The sequence below is a fragment of the Neodiprion fabricii genome, chromosome 1, assembly GCF_021155785.1.
Source record: "Neodiprion fabricii isolate iyNeoFabr1 chromosome 1, iyNeoFabr1.1, whole genome shotgun sequence".
Taxonomy (NCBI): domain Eukaryota; kingdom Metazoa; phylum Arthropoda; class Insecta; order Hymenoptera; family Diprionidae; genus Neodiprion; species Neodiprion fabricii.
In genome coordinates this window covers 37023652-37038146 of record NC_060239.1, presented here as the reverse complement: position 1 = coordinate 37038146, position 14495 = coordinate 37023652, and the positions used below count along the sequence as shown (strand labels likewise).

The window sequence follows — 14495 nt, the reverse complement described above, 5'->3', positions numbered from 1 at the left end:
ACTTTCATTCATTCTCAGTTTATTATGTACCAATACCTGAAAGTTGTCCTCAATTGAAAAACCCCTGAAACAAACGATGCAATTTAATTCTGGAGCCTTTTCTCGTGCTAAATCAATGCCAATAACGTTATTCGACAGGTTCCTTAATCTAATCTCGTTCTACCCAAGTAGTTTCCCGGTTTCTCGAATTTGGTCGGTAAAAGTTCGATACAGAATCCAAGTACAGAGTTTGAAAGTTTAATGTTAGACTAACTTGAGCTTCGTTACAAAAGTAATTCTGCACGTATCGTGAAATTAATGAGAAACTTTCGTGCATCGATAGAACAAGATATTAATATCCTTTGCGAATGTTTGTTGAGTGCGTCTATTTTTCCGCGACATTACCGGCTGAGAGAACTAAAATCGATCGATCGATACCGATTCAGAACCGTTCTCCGTGAGCGCTCAAGGATTTTCCTCGAAGCGTTGGTTTCTCGTAACCGATTCCGGAAAACGAGGTCTAATCGGATTTCGGCGTCGCTGTGCAGCCGAGGGTATAAAACTTATTGGTAGCGGCGGTGGCGAATTACTGCAGCGAAGAGTTTCCTGGAAAGCCTTTCGAATCTCCTGGAGTGACTAAGCCACCTGATCGCACGGTATTCGAATGTGTCGTATCGTACCGTCCCTAGTTTGCGCGACAGGTAGTTTCCAACTCACGTCACGGTGTAGTTAAAATACGATTAAACTGCAGCGTGCACGAAAAAACAGATTCCGAGAATCTCTAATGCCGCTATCTATAATTGAGTGAAAGAATCAAGTAAATATCCAGCAGCTATTTCTTTCAGAACCGGAAATCGATGCATACCTGTTTACGTCTTACTGTTATGCATGTATACGTGTCCGCGCGCGTGTATATCGATCCTTGAAAATTTATGCTGCTGTGCGGTACTCAATAAGAGACGAGGCTTTGAAAAGGCGCTGATCAAAAGATCTGCAATGCCTTTTATCAGGCGAGAGTAAGCTGTTTTCTATACGCTAAAGTGCCGTGCAGGATAAATACATGGTGGAAGAAGAAAAAAATTTGTATAACCTACGTAGATACTCAAGGTCAACTCCGAATAAACGCAAGATTTCCGACAAGAATCTACCAAACAAATAATTATATATCTTCAACCTACGTTTAAAAAATAAATATATATATATATATATATATTATCGTATACGTGTCATGCGTGTACAGACATTATTAAAAATCGAAAGGAGCACCTTCTGTTCATTTGGTGAGTTGGAAACGGTGAGAAACTGAAAATAACAACTGAAAATTTACCTACGAAGAATAAATTGACAGATAAACGAGTATATAATTTACCAGATAAACACCTTTAATGGCGGGAAATCATATTGTACATACATATACCATATGTATAACTACGCGATTTATCGCAAAGTTCGATCTTTTGACCTTGACCCTTGACCCTTTGTCCCGTGAACCACGTCACCGCTCGGGTTCCCAGAAAAAAGCAATATTAGTCTACATAGGTATAATATACATACATAGACGGTGAATAAACAGAAGAACGCAATTGAAAATTCGATTAATATTATCATCCTCCTTGTTCTTGCCAGTTTGATTAAGTCTCTCATCCAAGAACAGAATGCGAGTGTATATAAAGACGTATCAGAAAATACGATGTTGTTGTTGGAGAATTCGACGTCGTTGCCCAATAACATCATTGGCGAAATGTATCAGTACGGCATAATATAGCATGCATGCAACGAGAAATCTGCGTCACGATCAGCGTGCTGAGGAAATGGAATAAAACGAGGAGTCAGTCGTTCGCTTCGAAATTAATAGAATGATTGCGATTCGTTAATATTGATTTATAATATTTTCTGGTCAACTCTCCACCCTATGATGTTATTTCAATTGATTTATTGACGATTCCCAGCAAACCAAGTTATACGATTTCGATCGATTTCCGTACTGTATTAGAATCACAGGTCATAATAAGCCACTGGAATCAAGTAATTGTAAATAACCTAAACCGTTAGGAAATCATTCAAATTTAATGAAAATCGCTTATAACAAACAAACGATTTAACGATTGTACCGATTACTTTAGCGCTATCGGTAGATTCGATTACTAATGATTGGCCAATGATAGCCAATGATTTCAGCCATGCCAAATGCCTCCTGTAATTATTTCCAAGAACATTTAATTCATTCGAATTCCTTAGACTTGTAAATTTTTATTCCCAACCATAAAATTCATGATTTCCTATAGCGAACGGCATTTCGATCCGGCCAACCTCGTCATTCTTTGATTTCTAACAATAAGCCCAAGGATTTCATCCTACTTAATAATCGAGCTCGCATGTCCTGATCGTGTATCAACGTCTTAATCGGTTTTAACGTTGAACTTTTAGCTTCCTGCTCGTAACTAATACTTAGCATCTGTACATTGAGAGAAATTTTTAGTTCCGGTTACCACAGAGTCCTTAACTATTTTTCATTTTTTACCACAATCGAAAAATACAGTTCTAGGTAGAAAATGAAAATTACTTTTCTATCCGTTACTGTTCTTTCTCATTACGGTCGCTGTTGCTATATTTTCTTGCAACTGTTGCGAAAATTTAACGCTTGTGCATCGATAAATTGACCTTAAAGCCTTGTTTAACTAAAAAAAAAGTCAAGTAAACCTCAGAAACTGATTTTGCGTTGCAATTGCCAAAAAAGGATCGACGATAGCGTAAAATGGTTAGGCGTACCTCGTTTTTCGTAATTCCAACAATATTTAAACAGTTTTTTTTAACAATACCTGTTTTACCGAATTTTTAAAGTTACCATAACAAATGACATTTTTCTCAGTGTAGTTATAATAACGCATACTCGCAATCAGGTGTCAAGCAGCAGGCACAGGCATGTTCGACTCGCTGTATACTCGATTCCCTTCGCGCCTCGAGGGCTAGACTTACACCCGTAACTGTTCTTACCGACGATAGAATGAGTCATCCAGGTACAAGCCGGCCAGCGATAAACATTCTTGGTGGAACTCCGTGCACGTTGTGACTCATCGGACGCCACGGGAGCGTGAAGCAACCCTCTTTTCCACCCACCTGTTGATCCGGCGAATCCTCCGCATCCCTCGCACCTTGCCCTCTAGGCTCGTTTTTCTCTCACCCGAGAACCAAGGGTGGGGAAGAGGATGAGGAAACGGAGATTGGCTTTATCAGATCGAGGAAACCTCCTGGGCCCCGAACCTCAGCTTGACTCATTCTCCTCGAAAAGGCGGAGAATCTGTTCGAATTTAATCAAGCTTTGACGGCTCTTTGTTTATGCATTTATTTACCTATATACCTAGATTGCATCAATGACAATGTGTTCCTAATTGACGATGGTAGCGTCTATTTAATTCCTCCCCTTTCACACACACACACACATGCGTGTTTATGACCTTCTGTAAATGGTTCAGACTTTCCGAAACTCATTTACGATGATTCATCGAGAATATGTTATTTTAATACTTTTGAGGGTTGTAAAATTTAGCTTGAATTCAATGGACGGGAAAAGTTGGGAACGAAGAATTATATAGTATACATGAAATTGTATGTGCTCGAGGTATTGAATGCGGGTATTTTATGGCAGACGAACGTATAATCCATTGTCGACATCATCGATAGCCAGTGATTAATACTAACAGTTTAGTTACAAGTCACGTGATAGTATGTGCATAAATCAGACCTTATTATCATTTAAATGGAATAACGGTACGCAGTCTGGATACTTCTTTTACAAGTTACGCCACACCTATCGGAGTACGATATAATAGGTATAATACGATAAATTCAGTAATTTACTCCTTCGAGTTGTGCCGCATCTGAATTTTCAAACCTCCTGAATAGGAGACCCGATTTACAGCACTTGTCTCCTTCTTTTAATAAATATTTTCGCCGTCCATGGAACGACCAGCTTAAAGTTCAATCGGTAAAAAAGAAAACAACGTAAAAAACAAAACGAGCAAGAAGAAGAATATGCGGGAAAAAAATTAATCTGCATCGCGATTAGCCGCAACAACATGTATTATATAATTCTACGTGTATAATGTTCGTGAGTCACACGCGGACAAGTAGATGGTGAAAATTATAGAGAAGTTATACACTAGCTAGACTATATTACAAAAGGCACGCTTCGCTGTACATAAATTTTAGCGGGCTTGTCACGTGCGATAGTAAATTTTGCATGTATGTGTCGCGTAGCTACGTACATACACATGTATGTATCAAGTGATATTATATTTGGTAAAGCATCCGCAGAACTTCAAACTAGTAATTTCCGGTCCCTCGAGATCTTCGGGGAAGAGTCTGTCTGCGGTTGTTTCATTCATACAGGTGAACAAGGCGAGTCAGGTAATTGCAAAGTCTTACTAGGAATTCTGAGAAAGTTCATTCACGAGTTTAAGGATTTACAATTCCTCCTTCGCCACTCTGCGTATCCAACGATCACTTTTAGTTCCGGCTCCACGCGATATTTGTTCGATGAATCACTCGCATCCATTATACGTTACGGGGATATTATTATTGTTATTGTCGCCGCATGTGTAATTATTTAGCTTCTTCGCAACCGTCATCTCTTTGTAATCGAATCATTTTTCGATACGCTTCGATTTTTTTTACGGAAATTTCAATCTCACGGTAAACGTATTCATATACCAACAATTTTGCCGCCGGGTATAGTGCTCCAAGCATCTTCAATTTTTAGCATCTTAATTTTCTTGACAGGAAAACCTTCTTTTCATCGTAGTTATAACAGAAATTCAAATGCTATCGGTATCAAATCAACGAGGTTAACGATTTGAATATCCCCGCCTTAAACCAAAACAAGTAGTTGGTTGAAATTGCCTTCGTAAGTGTACACTTTTCTTCTCAGAAACGAGCTCATTCACTGCGAAACCATCGGCAGAGCACCACGTCTAAAATTGCTTTTCCTAATATGTGTCTTTTAATTTCTTTTTCGTGGGTAACATCGATTGATCTGCTCTGTCGGTAATAAAAGATGAGCGAATAATTGTTAACAAAACAATTCGAGACGTTAAAAGAACAAAGCTTCAAAGAAACAAATATAAATTAAAGTGAGAGACTATTTGAAAATGAATGAAGAAGAAGAGAATATTTAAAAATCAATAAAGAAAAGTTAGATAAACAATTTTAATGAAAGAAAGACGATTTATATTTACAATTTTAATCTGTTTCACCTGTTGATCGATAATTTATTTACATTGTGAGCGAATGATTGAATGAATATATAATATGTTGTTCGGATTTTGCTATAAATTTATATAACAAAAATAAAAGGAATGTTTGCAATTTTTCTACAACATAAAATCTTTTTCCAATTTATTTTTAAGATTCAAACCTATATTAAAACGCAGCTTTCTGACACTTATTGTTGGATGGATACGAAAACGCAAATCATAAGTAAAGTATTATGTAAAGTTCAGACTAGGATTTTTGGATTTCCTAAGGCTACTGAAGCTATTAGTTTATTCGTTGCAGGTCTGTTACTGGGTTGTTGGAGCAAGTGATTCACGAGGTTCGGTGACATATAAATACAGCGAGTGAGTCACCGGTAGCTCGCTTCCTCGCGATGTACATGAATTTTTCTTTTTCTTTAATGAAACACCAGAGTTGTAAAAAAATTCATTCAACTTTACACTTTCGACGGCTATCATCGTCTAGTAATTTGTAGAGGCGAGAAGAAAGGGTGATCAAAATTTTATCACGCACACGATACGTTACCTAAATGTGATCGAGGACTTCAAGAGTGAGATTGACCGCCTCGGTTGCGTTGGCTGTTTCCGATGATACTCGATTTTCAACGGGATTCGTGAATTGAACGAGTATCAAAACCACTGCGATGACGTACTTCAGTTTCTGCATTTGAAAATCGGTCGGAAATGCATACGGGATAAATGCGTGCTACCGATCGTGGAAGAAGAACATATAAGTTGAAACTTGAATAAGTTACCCGAATAATCAGATTCGCGTCTAACTTCAGGAAACGATGGCAGTCGAAACGTAGCATCCTGAGCCTGACCTGTCTCCGAAAAATCTGGAACTAGAGGTTCGAAAGTTGGTAAAGTGTTAGAATACCTTGAGAATCGTAAACATCAAAATCGGAACTCAATTGTTACCTCCGTGAAAGATTCGTCTTTCTCAAAATCCAGTGGATCGATTTCGTCTATCGCCGCAACAAATCGATCAGCTTCCATCTGAATTTTGTATCCTTTAACGCAATACTGCGTGATTCTTTCCACTCTGGAAGAGGAAATGAGTGATTTGTAAGGATCAACTAATTGCAACTCACTTTGAATTGAAACTGTGTACGTAGAGCCAATTTTGGTGAATTGTGCGAGCCAAAGGCAGAAGAGTATGGAAAGTATAGCCTTGCGAGGATTTCAGGATTTCAATTCTGGAGTGAAAGAATCTTACGACAAACTGTGTAATCGATAAGGCTGACTCATTGTCATCGTAAAACCATATCCACTATGATTCTCGCTAGTTAATTCCTCATCAACACTTTGTAATTTCCCTGTTTCTTTCGCTCGGTCAAAACCTCAGATTTACAAGCTATTTACAAAGCTTATCTGTTTTTGCTTCCTCTATTCCGACACGGTAATTATGAGTACTTCGGATAAGTTGTACTGAATAAATAAACTAACTATACGACACAGAATTGTTTACAATGGAACGCGTAGATTACGATCAGGAACTTGATACCTGTATATGTTCAGCACAACGTCGTAAAACTCCTTGCGCCAATCGATCGAATTTAGACTGGTAGAATTTACCTTGAGAAACAAGTTTGCTAGGATAATAAGGGTTTCGGTTTCGATCATTATCATACTGTCGAGGCCCGTGAATTCGGCCACCCTATGAGAAATGGCGAACAGAGATGCGTGGCGACGGTTTAACCTCCTCAATTCAGCGACCCCTGAATTAGGAACGCACATAATTGCCAAACGTAATGATCAAACAGATAAAATAATGGCAGTTCGATCTTTTCACCCTCACCGAAGCCTCTTCTTATTGCTGTGTATCCACGGAGTATGTGGCGAAGCTCCTTCAACTCGTGCCGAAAGAGCAACATCGCTTGACCGAGAAATTCCATGGCTGCTGTCGGAACGAAGTTCAGCCAATAAAATGCTATCATTAGACCACGAAAGCCCTGAAACACGAGGCAATTTATGGATTGTATAAACTTATTTCTAATGCCAATTACGCACCTCCCAGTCACTCCGATACGAGGATGCACTTTGATGGAGGGTGGCAGCCACTACGTGCAGCAATATCCGTCCAACGGTTCCACATATATCACCACCCCAAGTGGACGATTGATCCAAACGAGCCAGCTACCGATAAGTAAGAAATTTATTAAGATCTATCGGCAATATTTCGCCTCAGTGATACATCGAAACGTGGCCAATTCGAGTCATGGAACGTTGGCCGGTTAATGAATGTGATTCTGAGGCCACGATTGAGACCATTTCTGATTATATGTTGTGTCGTTAGTAGGAATGAAACACCATGGGAACTTGAAGTTCAGCTCCGCTTACTTCTCGATATACGGATTCCATTTTACTTCTTCTAAACAGGCAGCGGAGTTGAATGAACAGCGTTACTAATACAGCCGCGTCAAAGAAAATCAGATTCACTACGCAGTTTACTACATTGGCACACAGGTCGGTGGAATTCTTCCCAGTTATCACTAAATACGATAACGTAAGGCTGCAGCAAAGATTAAGGATGCCCAGTGTCCAGGCTGAGCGTGGACCGATGTACTTTCCAGTGTAGCCTTGATTTACACCAAAAATGCTCGCCTCCAGGAGGACGAGGTCCAAGAAACGCGCTTTGGGCATTCCCGTGAAGTTTGGCATTCGTTTTTCTGAAGTAGCGACCGGTTTGTAGAACTATTCGCGAGGAAATGTAAGGAACCTGCAGTGCGTAATGGAATCGCTCGGGGCGGACTCGAATTTCATCGATTACGAGGAAATTGATGCAATCAAGCCAATTTCCAAACTGTACAGTCACCGTAATTTTGACGATTTTATATTGTCGTGGGAAAAAGTACCGCAATTTATCGCCTCATTCCCGGCTGATCGTTTTGACGGAATTGTGTAACCTGGGTTTCGTTATTACGTATCCAATTGGTCAAGTTACCATTTGCAGCATCGATATTCAAGCCGTCTGAATGTAATATTCAACGTTTCAGGTGAACATAGTGGATTCCAAAAAGCCTCAATCGTTATTTACCCGTCCACTACTATTGATCATGCTTCGCAATCCACACTTCGTAGCAACGAGCTGTGACTCATATGCTTATGCCGCATATTAAGCGCGGAAAGGAAAAGCGCGGTTGAAAGAACATTCTAGAATCTCGGCAATGGAAAAGGGAATTATGTTACCAAAAAAGTCTGCAGGATAGATCGTACATTCCAAAATTCCATAAATTTTTACCCGAATAAAACATAATTAGAGATGAATGCCCCGAAGGAAATGCTGTCAGGATTAAAAAATAAGAATCCTGTGATAGTTAAAAAATTTATTTTATAATTAAGTTTTGATTATTTTTTGAATGCGGCTATCGCACGGTTCAGCATCAGGTTCCAATGGTTGAAATTGAAACCATAGAGGGTTCTCCCAGCAACCAGATCGAAAATTTGCGAAACGATCTAGAATCAGAATCGAAATCATCCCGCTTGCAGATTCCCTAGTTTATATATTACGTGAATGGTAAAAATTTCCGCACGTTTCAAGTCTCGTGACAATTTGTGTCACCGAGCGAGTCATCCGTTGAGTAATAAATAAATTGAGATCGGTGAGGCTGTGCATGTATACATATAAGTATAACATGTAACGTCACTGGAGTAAACAGAACCCGACAAGCGCGTCATCTCTTACTTGGTTGGTACGTTTACGTCACTTGCCAGATGTACGGTCAACCAACCAGTTATCCACTCTCTTCGAGTCCCCTTTACGCGGTAACGATTTAATGACGACGTCACTCCCTTCGCTGTCCTCTTGACTCATTCCTCCGACTATCGCGTGCTGCCCGCGGATATTATTACGTGTGTATGTATCGACGCGTGACCCTGTAGCCAGATCGAAGAAGAGAGAGAGAGAGAGAGAGAAAGAGAGAGGAGAGACCAGAAAGCGAGTGGGATGGATGGTCTTGCTTGGAAGCTGATCAAGTACCACGCTGGGCGCAGGTCAGAATTTTTTATCTCACTATTTTTCATACCAAGTTGCTCTCCCTCCTGTTTTATCGCTGGTGTTGTTCCAACGGCAACATGTATCGGTCCGATAGTTTTACCACTTCTGAAAGTTTGTCTACTGCCATTAAATTCAACCGGAAAATTTTACACGGCAACTTAATTTGATACAGTCTTTGCTTGAGAGTACCTATGGATTGTAAATAGATTGTTAAGTCGATGGTAACTTGTTAAGACGAGTACTGCACTGCTAATTGGCTTCTAAAGATGTAGCCCCATAGTAATATCGGTTGCTATCTACGTCTAATTTCATATGTAAACGCTTCTTCCAGTAAGAGAAAGTTCATTATGCTGCATGTTCATTGTGCTAAACATGCAGACGTATACGTTATGTAGCTGTCAAATCGAATCCTTTCAATACTAATTGGCGTCCTGACGTTAACGGTGTCTTTCTAATCGAGTGGATCTCATTGTTATTGATCAACCATGAATTTGCAAGGAGTAGGGTTTCGGATTTAGGACCGTAGTTTCTCGGCTACATTTGTTGGTACTTTATTGTGGTTTTCATACAGTTTTAATACTTGTGTTGGTCTTCGAGTAGCTAACCCGGAAATCTGCATGCCCTCGTCGCGTCCTCGGCTTGGTGACCTTCGCGTTTAAGGAACATCGATAACAGATTGATCATCCTAATGTAGATACGTGTGTATAGCATCTATTTTGTGTGAATGTGGGTTTGGAACCTCAAAGCTCGATTCATAGAACCACCACTTGACTAATTCACAGCAGGAACACACTTATTTAGCACCATCCTGTAAATTGAAGATTGATTAACAAACTGTTTTGGATACCTTCCTACCTGGACAAACAATTGTCAGGCTGAGCTGGGCCAGCCTTGTGGTGTTTGAAGTAGGTGTACCCGCCTACGCGATTTTCGCATACTTGGATTAGGTACTACTTATGAATTTATAGATTTAAATCTTCTGCGTTTGTCTCGCGTTCAAAAAATTCGTTAACATCTGGAAGAAACCTGTTTCCAAAGGTTACCAGCCATTAGGTTGTGGAGGTGTGACTGCGTCAACCAGTCTCCGTATTTTCCAGACTTCTGACATAGAGACCATCTATTTAATTGAATTTCCTTGCATACGGTTGTGACGATGATCGATTACTGTGCAGCTATTGCATCAATAATTCTGACGGAACGACGTCTGCATTCGTTTTCTGGGATCGTTAATTTTAATTTGTTTTTTATGTTGTACTTTGGCGAGAGTAGTAGAGAAAAAACATGACCAACAACTTGTGCGATACCCAGAAATGCACGAAGTATGATATATTAATTTATCAACCTCAAGTCGTAACCGCATCCAAGTACGTATCGCGTAGAATTTTCTCGCTCAGAGTTCAAAGTCTCGTAGACTCGTGTTCGTCGTACTGATTGTGAGAAAGAACGAAGCTCCTCGGTACCGGTTAAGCTTCCACGAGGCGCCGACACTACTAACGCACTGTACGTGCGTGGATGACTGTGTGCGTAATCCGATCGTGACGTTGACTGCAAAATTTAGAAAGTTCGTCGTGGTCGGATAGAAACCAACGAAACGTGACGTAGCTGGGCGCAAGCCATGCCTGCTACTTCAGGATGGATAACGACGTAAACTGGTTTTAGAATGTAACGGCTACTACGAACAACTAAAACACTCGCAAGCAAAGTATCGAGGAGGCAATCACCGAGGACTTTTCACCGCCAAGGCGCGTCAATGAATAGCCAACTTCCGCGTTTGTTGTGATTAGAGGTGTAATCTGCCATTCGCACTTTTGCCACACGGTAAACGTGTTACATGTGTGTAGAAAAAGCGTGTTTCGTTCCATTGAATCGAAACTACACGATACCGATGACTTAAATCTGTAAAAGTTACGTTGCCAAAAGGTTCTTCACTTTCTACTTTTTACCCCTTGCAAGGACGCGTACAACCATCGATGTTGATTCCGAATGAATTACATCACAAACACCGTCTTACACCGACATCAAAAAGTCTCGAGAAATGGAATAAATCGCACGAAGTGCTGTACGTGAAAGATATGTCATTGCAATTGCAACTCTTCCGAGGTTAATTGCAATCGGAATGTTGCCGCAATGTATCGCATTGCTAGACAATTGCAGCAACGTTACAGATTATGAAAATTAAATAATGCAATACTGGAAGGGCTTTCTTGCAGTAGTAGAATAACTTTTGGATCAGCCCCATTAATCGATGCTGCTCGATTAATGATCCATGGTGCCAAACTGGATTCAGAATTTGTGGATTCAAGGTGACGGAAAAAAGCTCTCCGATTGTACAAGCGGCAAAGGGATCGTTTCTCTTCAAGGTAACTATGCTTTAAGAGGCAGCTATCAAGGTCAGCTGCAATCGATAAATCCCCTCGTAGTGTCTCGACGTGCGATCAGACTCGTATACTATAAGATATGTTCCACACGCCACGCACCCACACCCTTGCTCCCTCAGATGGCAGCTGGTCTGATCCATCTCTTTCAATATTCAAGATGCATCTGCACGATCAATCGCTGCGCAAGCATACGGATGCTGCATCGGAGTAGGAAAAGTACAAGTTCGTACTTAATTTTTGCACACGTGCCTTTCATTCTCGCTTTTCATTTGTCGCCTTTATTTCTCCTTTTAACACATATTCATATCTCTATAAACACATTTTCAAATATAATCAATGAATTCGTCTTTAGGTCAGCTCCAATGGGAAAACGGAAGTAAGTATCGTAGAACGATTCTCGGTAGGATATTAAAATTTATTTCGTTTTGGCCACTTGGGGTTAAAATATGTTTTGCTTCATCTGCACAACGGAAGGTTCTCGTGAATTCTTATCATGACCAACTGACTTATGCTCTACTTCGTTTTAATTCCGGGAGAGAATATTTTCGATATTCTTTTCATTTTGTCGAATACTTGGGTAATTTTCAGTCAGGAAACGTCAAGTGTAACGGCCTCAAAAACCTATACGTTCCTTAGTTCTCCGAAATCCTCATTCCAATAACTTTCCGTATATCAACCGCATTCGACTTGCCCTAGTAAGAATTTATGTGAACAAGCGCTTCCTGAATCCATCCATTCACCATGCCCTCTTCATTCGCGTTTCATTCATTGTTTCATTCCCCCATTGAAGATGGCGTGCGGTGGAGAGACCCTCTCAATTCAAAGAATCGTTCCGCGGGTGTTCTGAAACCGGGACGGAGGGCCCAAGGTTCGGATCGGCGACATTCCGCTCTGCTTAGTCACTTCGGGATCGGTGGTAGGAGCGTTCGATTACACGCGCAAGTCAAAACGCAGACGGGCAAACCGCGCATCGTTTCCACCCGCGTTATTAGCTGTCCGGGATGTATACTTGGAGACAATGAATCTGAGACGGCTAATTTTTCACACTAGACAGTAACGTTGGCAACATAGGGAAATTTACAGCGCCACAGTCGGCCGAGCGCGAAACAAACTCAATCTCAAAAACGTAACACAACCCATGACCGTCGAATCTAACCTTAGAATACGTGTCAATCCAATAATTCATTATCCCGCGGTTTTTTAAGGTTAGATTCAACGGTCATGGGTTACGTTACGTTTATTGAGATTGAGTTAGTTTCGCGCTCGGCCGACTGTGGCGCTGTAAATTTCCCTATGTTGCCAACGTAACTGTCCAGTGTGAAAAATTAGCCGTCTCAGATTCATTGTCCCCAAGTGTACGTGTGTGCAAAGAGACTTGTTTGCCGAAGGCATTCTGCGTGCACGTTTCGGGCTTTGCACCTACGCGACGCGACACGCACGTTACGTGTTACCCAGTCGCTCCGTCCTCTTCTATCCGGGTCCACGTAGCTCGTTGCGGCCCGTCGGCCCCCCGGCACCGGGAATTCCTAACGTCATAGCCGTGACGTAGAACCTGTGGTTAATGGAGTGGAAGTCGTGAGATGAAAATGAGACTCATGGCGCGGATATCGGGGGCCATCCCACGCTCCTCTTCTTTTTAGACTTCTTCTTCTTCTTCTTATTTTTCTTCTTCATCGTCTTGTTCTAATTCTTCTTCTTCTTCTTCTTCTTCTTCTTCCTTCTCTTCTCCCTCTCCCTCTCTTCTCTCTCCTCCTCTTTCTCCCCTTCCAACTTCTCTTCCTCTTCCTCTTCGTCCTCTTTCTATTCCACCGACGCTGCTGCCCTTGCGCTGCAGGTTCTGACAACAGCGTCGTCGTTTCCGGGGCGTAGACGCGGAGCTGAGGCGCCGAAAGGATGAAGCAACCCAGCCCGACCCGACCTGCACAATCCTTATTCTGCACACACGCGTCTCACGCTCCTCCGTAAACGGTGACCGCGGCCATATTCCGTTCCGTGAAAGCCGTCAGGGCAGCGTGGGTTTCGCCCGGTGCACAAAAGTCCGCGGCTGCTGCAGGAATCTTTTCTTTTTTAACTTTGTTTTCAATTTTTATTCCTTCGTGGCTCGGTAACGTAAACCGTGATCGCTCCCACGGGAAACTGAATTTACTATCCGTGTGGGTGTGCATGCAGATTTTTTGCCACGAGATATAAAAGTATTCGTACGTTTTTCCGTATATGCATCAGCTGATGACATACTGAGATGAGATTATAGCTGGATGTTTTCTATGCGCATAATTTACAGTAGAAGTGTAGGTATATTACACATGTCGCTAAAAGTATAGAATAGATATCGAGATAGTTGTTTAATTTTACTTCACTGAAAATACGCAAACAGAATGATAAATGCTTTTCGAATTTTCAGTAATTAACAGTCAATATACACTTTTATACAAGAATTACGTACACATATTTTGTCAAGAAGCGATTAGACATAGGTCTGGGAAATTCCAACGGATATCAATCAGAAACTGTAGCGAGACGTCCGCATATAATTAAAATTTCACAATGATTTGTGAAACGAAGGTTTAAACACTGGAATACGAGCTTTCTGTTTTCATATTTCTTACGTGAAATCAATCACAAGATATTATTTTTATTTTCAACTTACCTTGCTCAATCGCGTCGCAATACTAAAACTGTAATTCAGCCTCGTAGTTCGAGCTCGCGATTTCTTTACGAGTTGCCAAAAAGCTTGACGCGTGAAAAACGGACTCGAACTCTATTCACCCGTGCTTATCGATGAATTAGATCGTGACTCAGGAAGTATAACACAAGAGTTTAATTCGGGTGCCTCGTAATAAGTCCAATTCGTCCGGCGAAGCACATCGG

General features: G+C 41.0%; 1 protein-coding gene across 1 annotated transcript; it reads right to left on the bottom strand.

The window, feature by feature from the left end:
* Positions 1 to 5514: 5514 nt before the first annotated feature.
* Positions 5515 to 6386, bottom strand: LOC124176292. The gene is made up of 3 exons (XM_046557431.1): positions 6171 to 6386; positions 6005 to 6094; positions 5515 to 5910 (listed from the first exon to the last, which is right to left on the bottom strand). The coding sequence occupies exons 1-3, from the start codon at positions 6246 to 6248 to the stop codon at positions 5776 to 5778; spliced, it is 303 nt and encodes a 100-aa protein (XP_046413387.1). The 5' UTR covers positions 6249 to 6386; the 3' UTR covers positions 5515 to 5775.
* Between the last annotated feature and the right edge of the window lie 8109 nt (positions 6387 to 14495).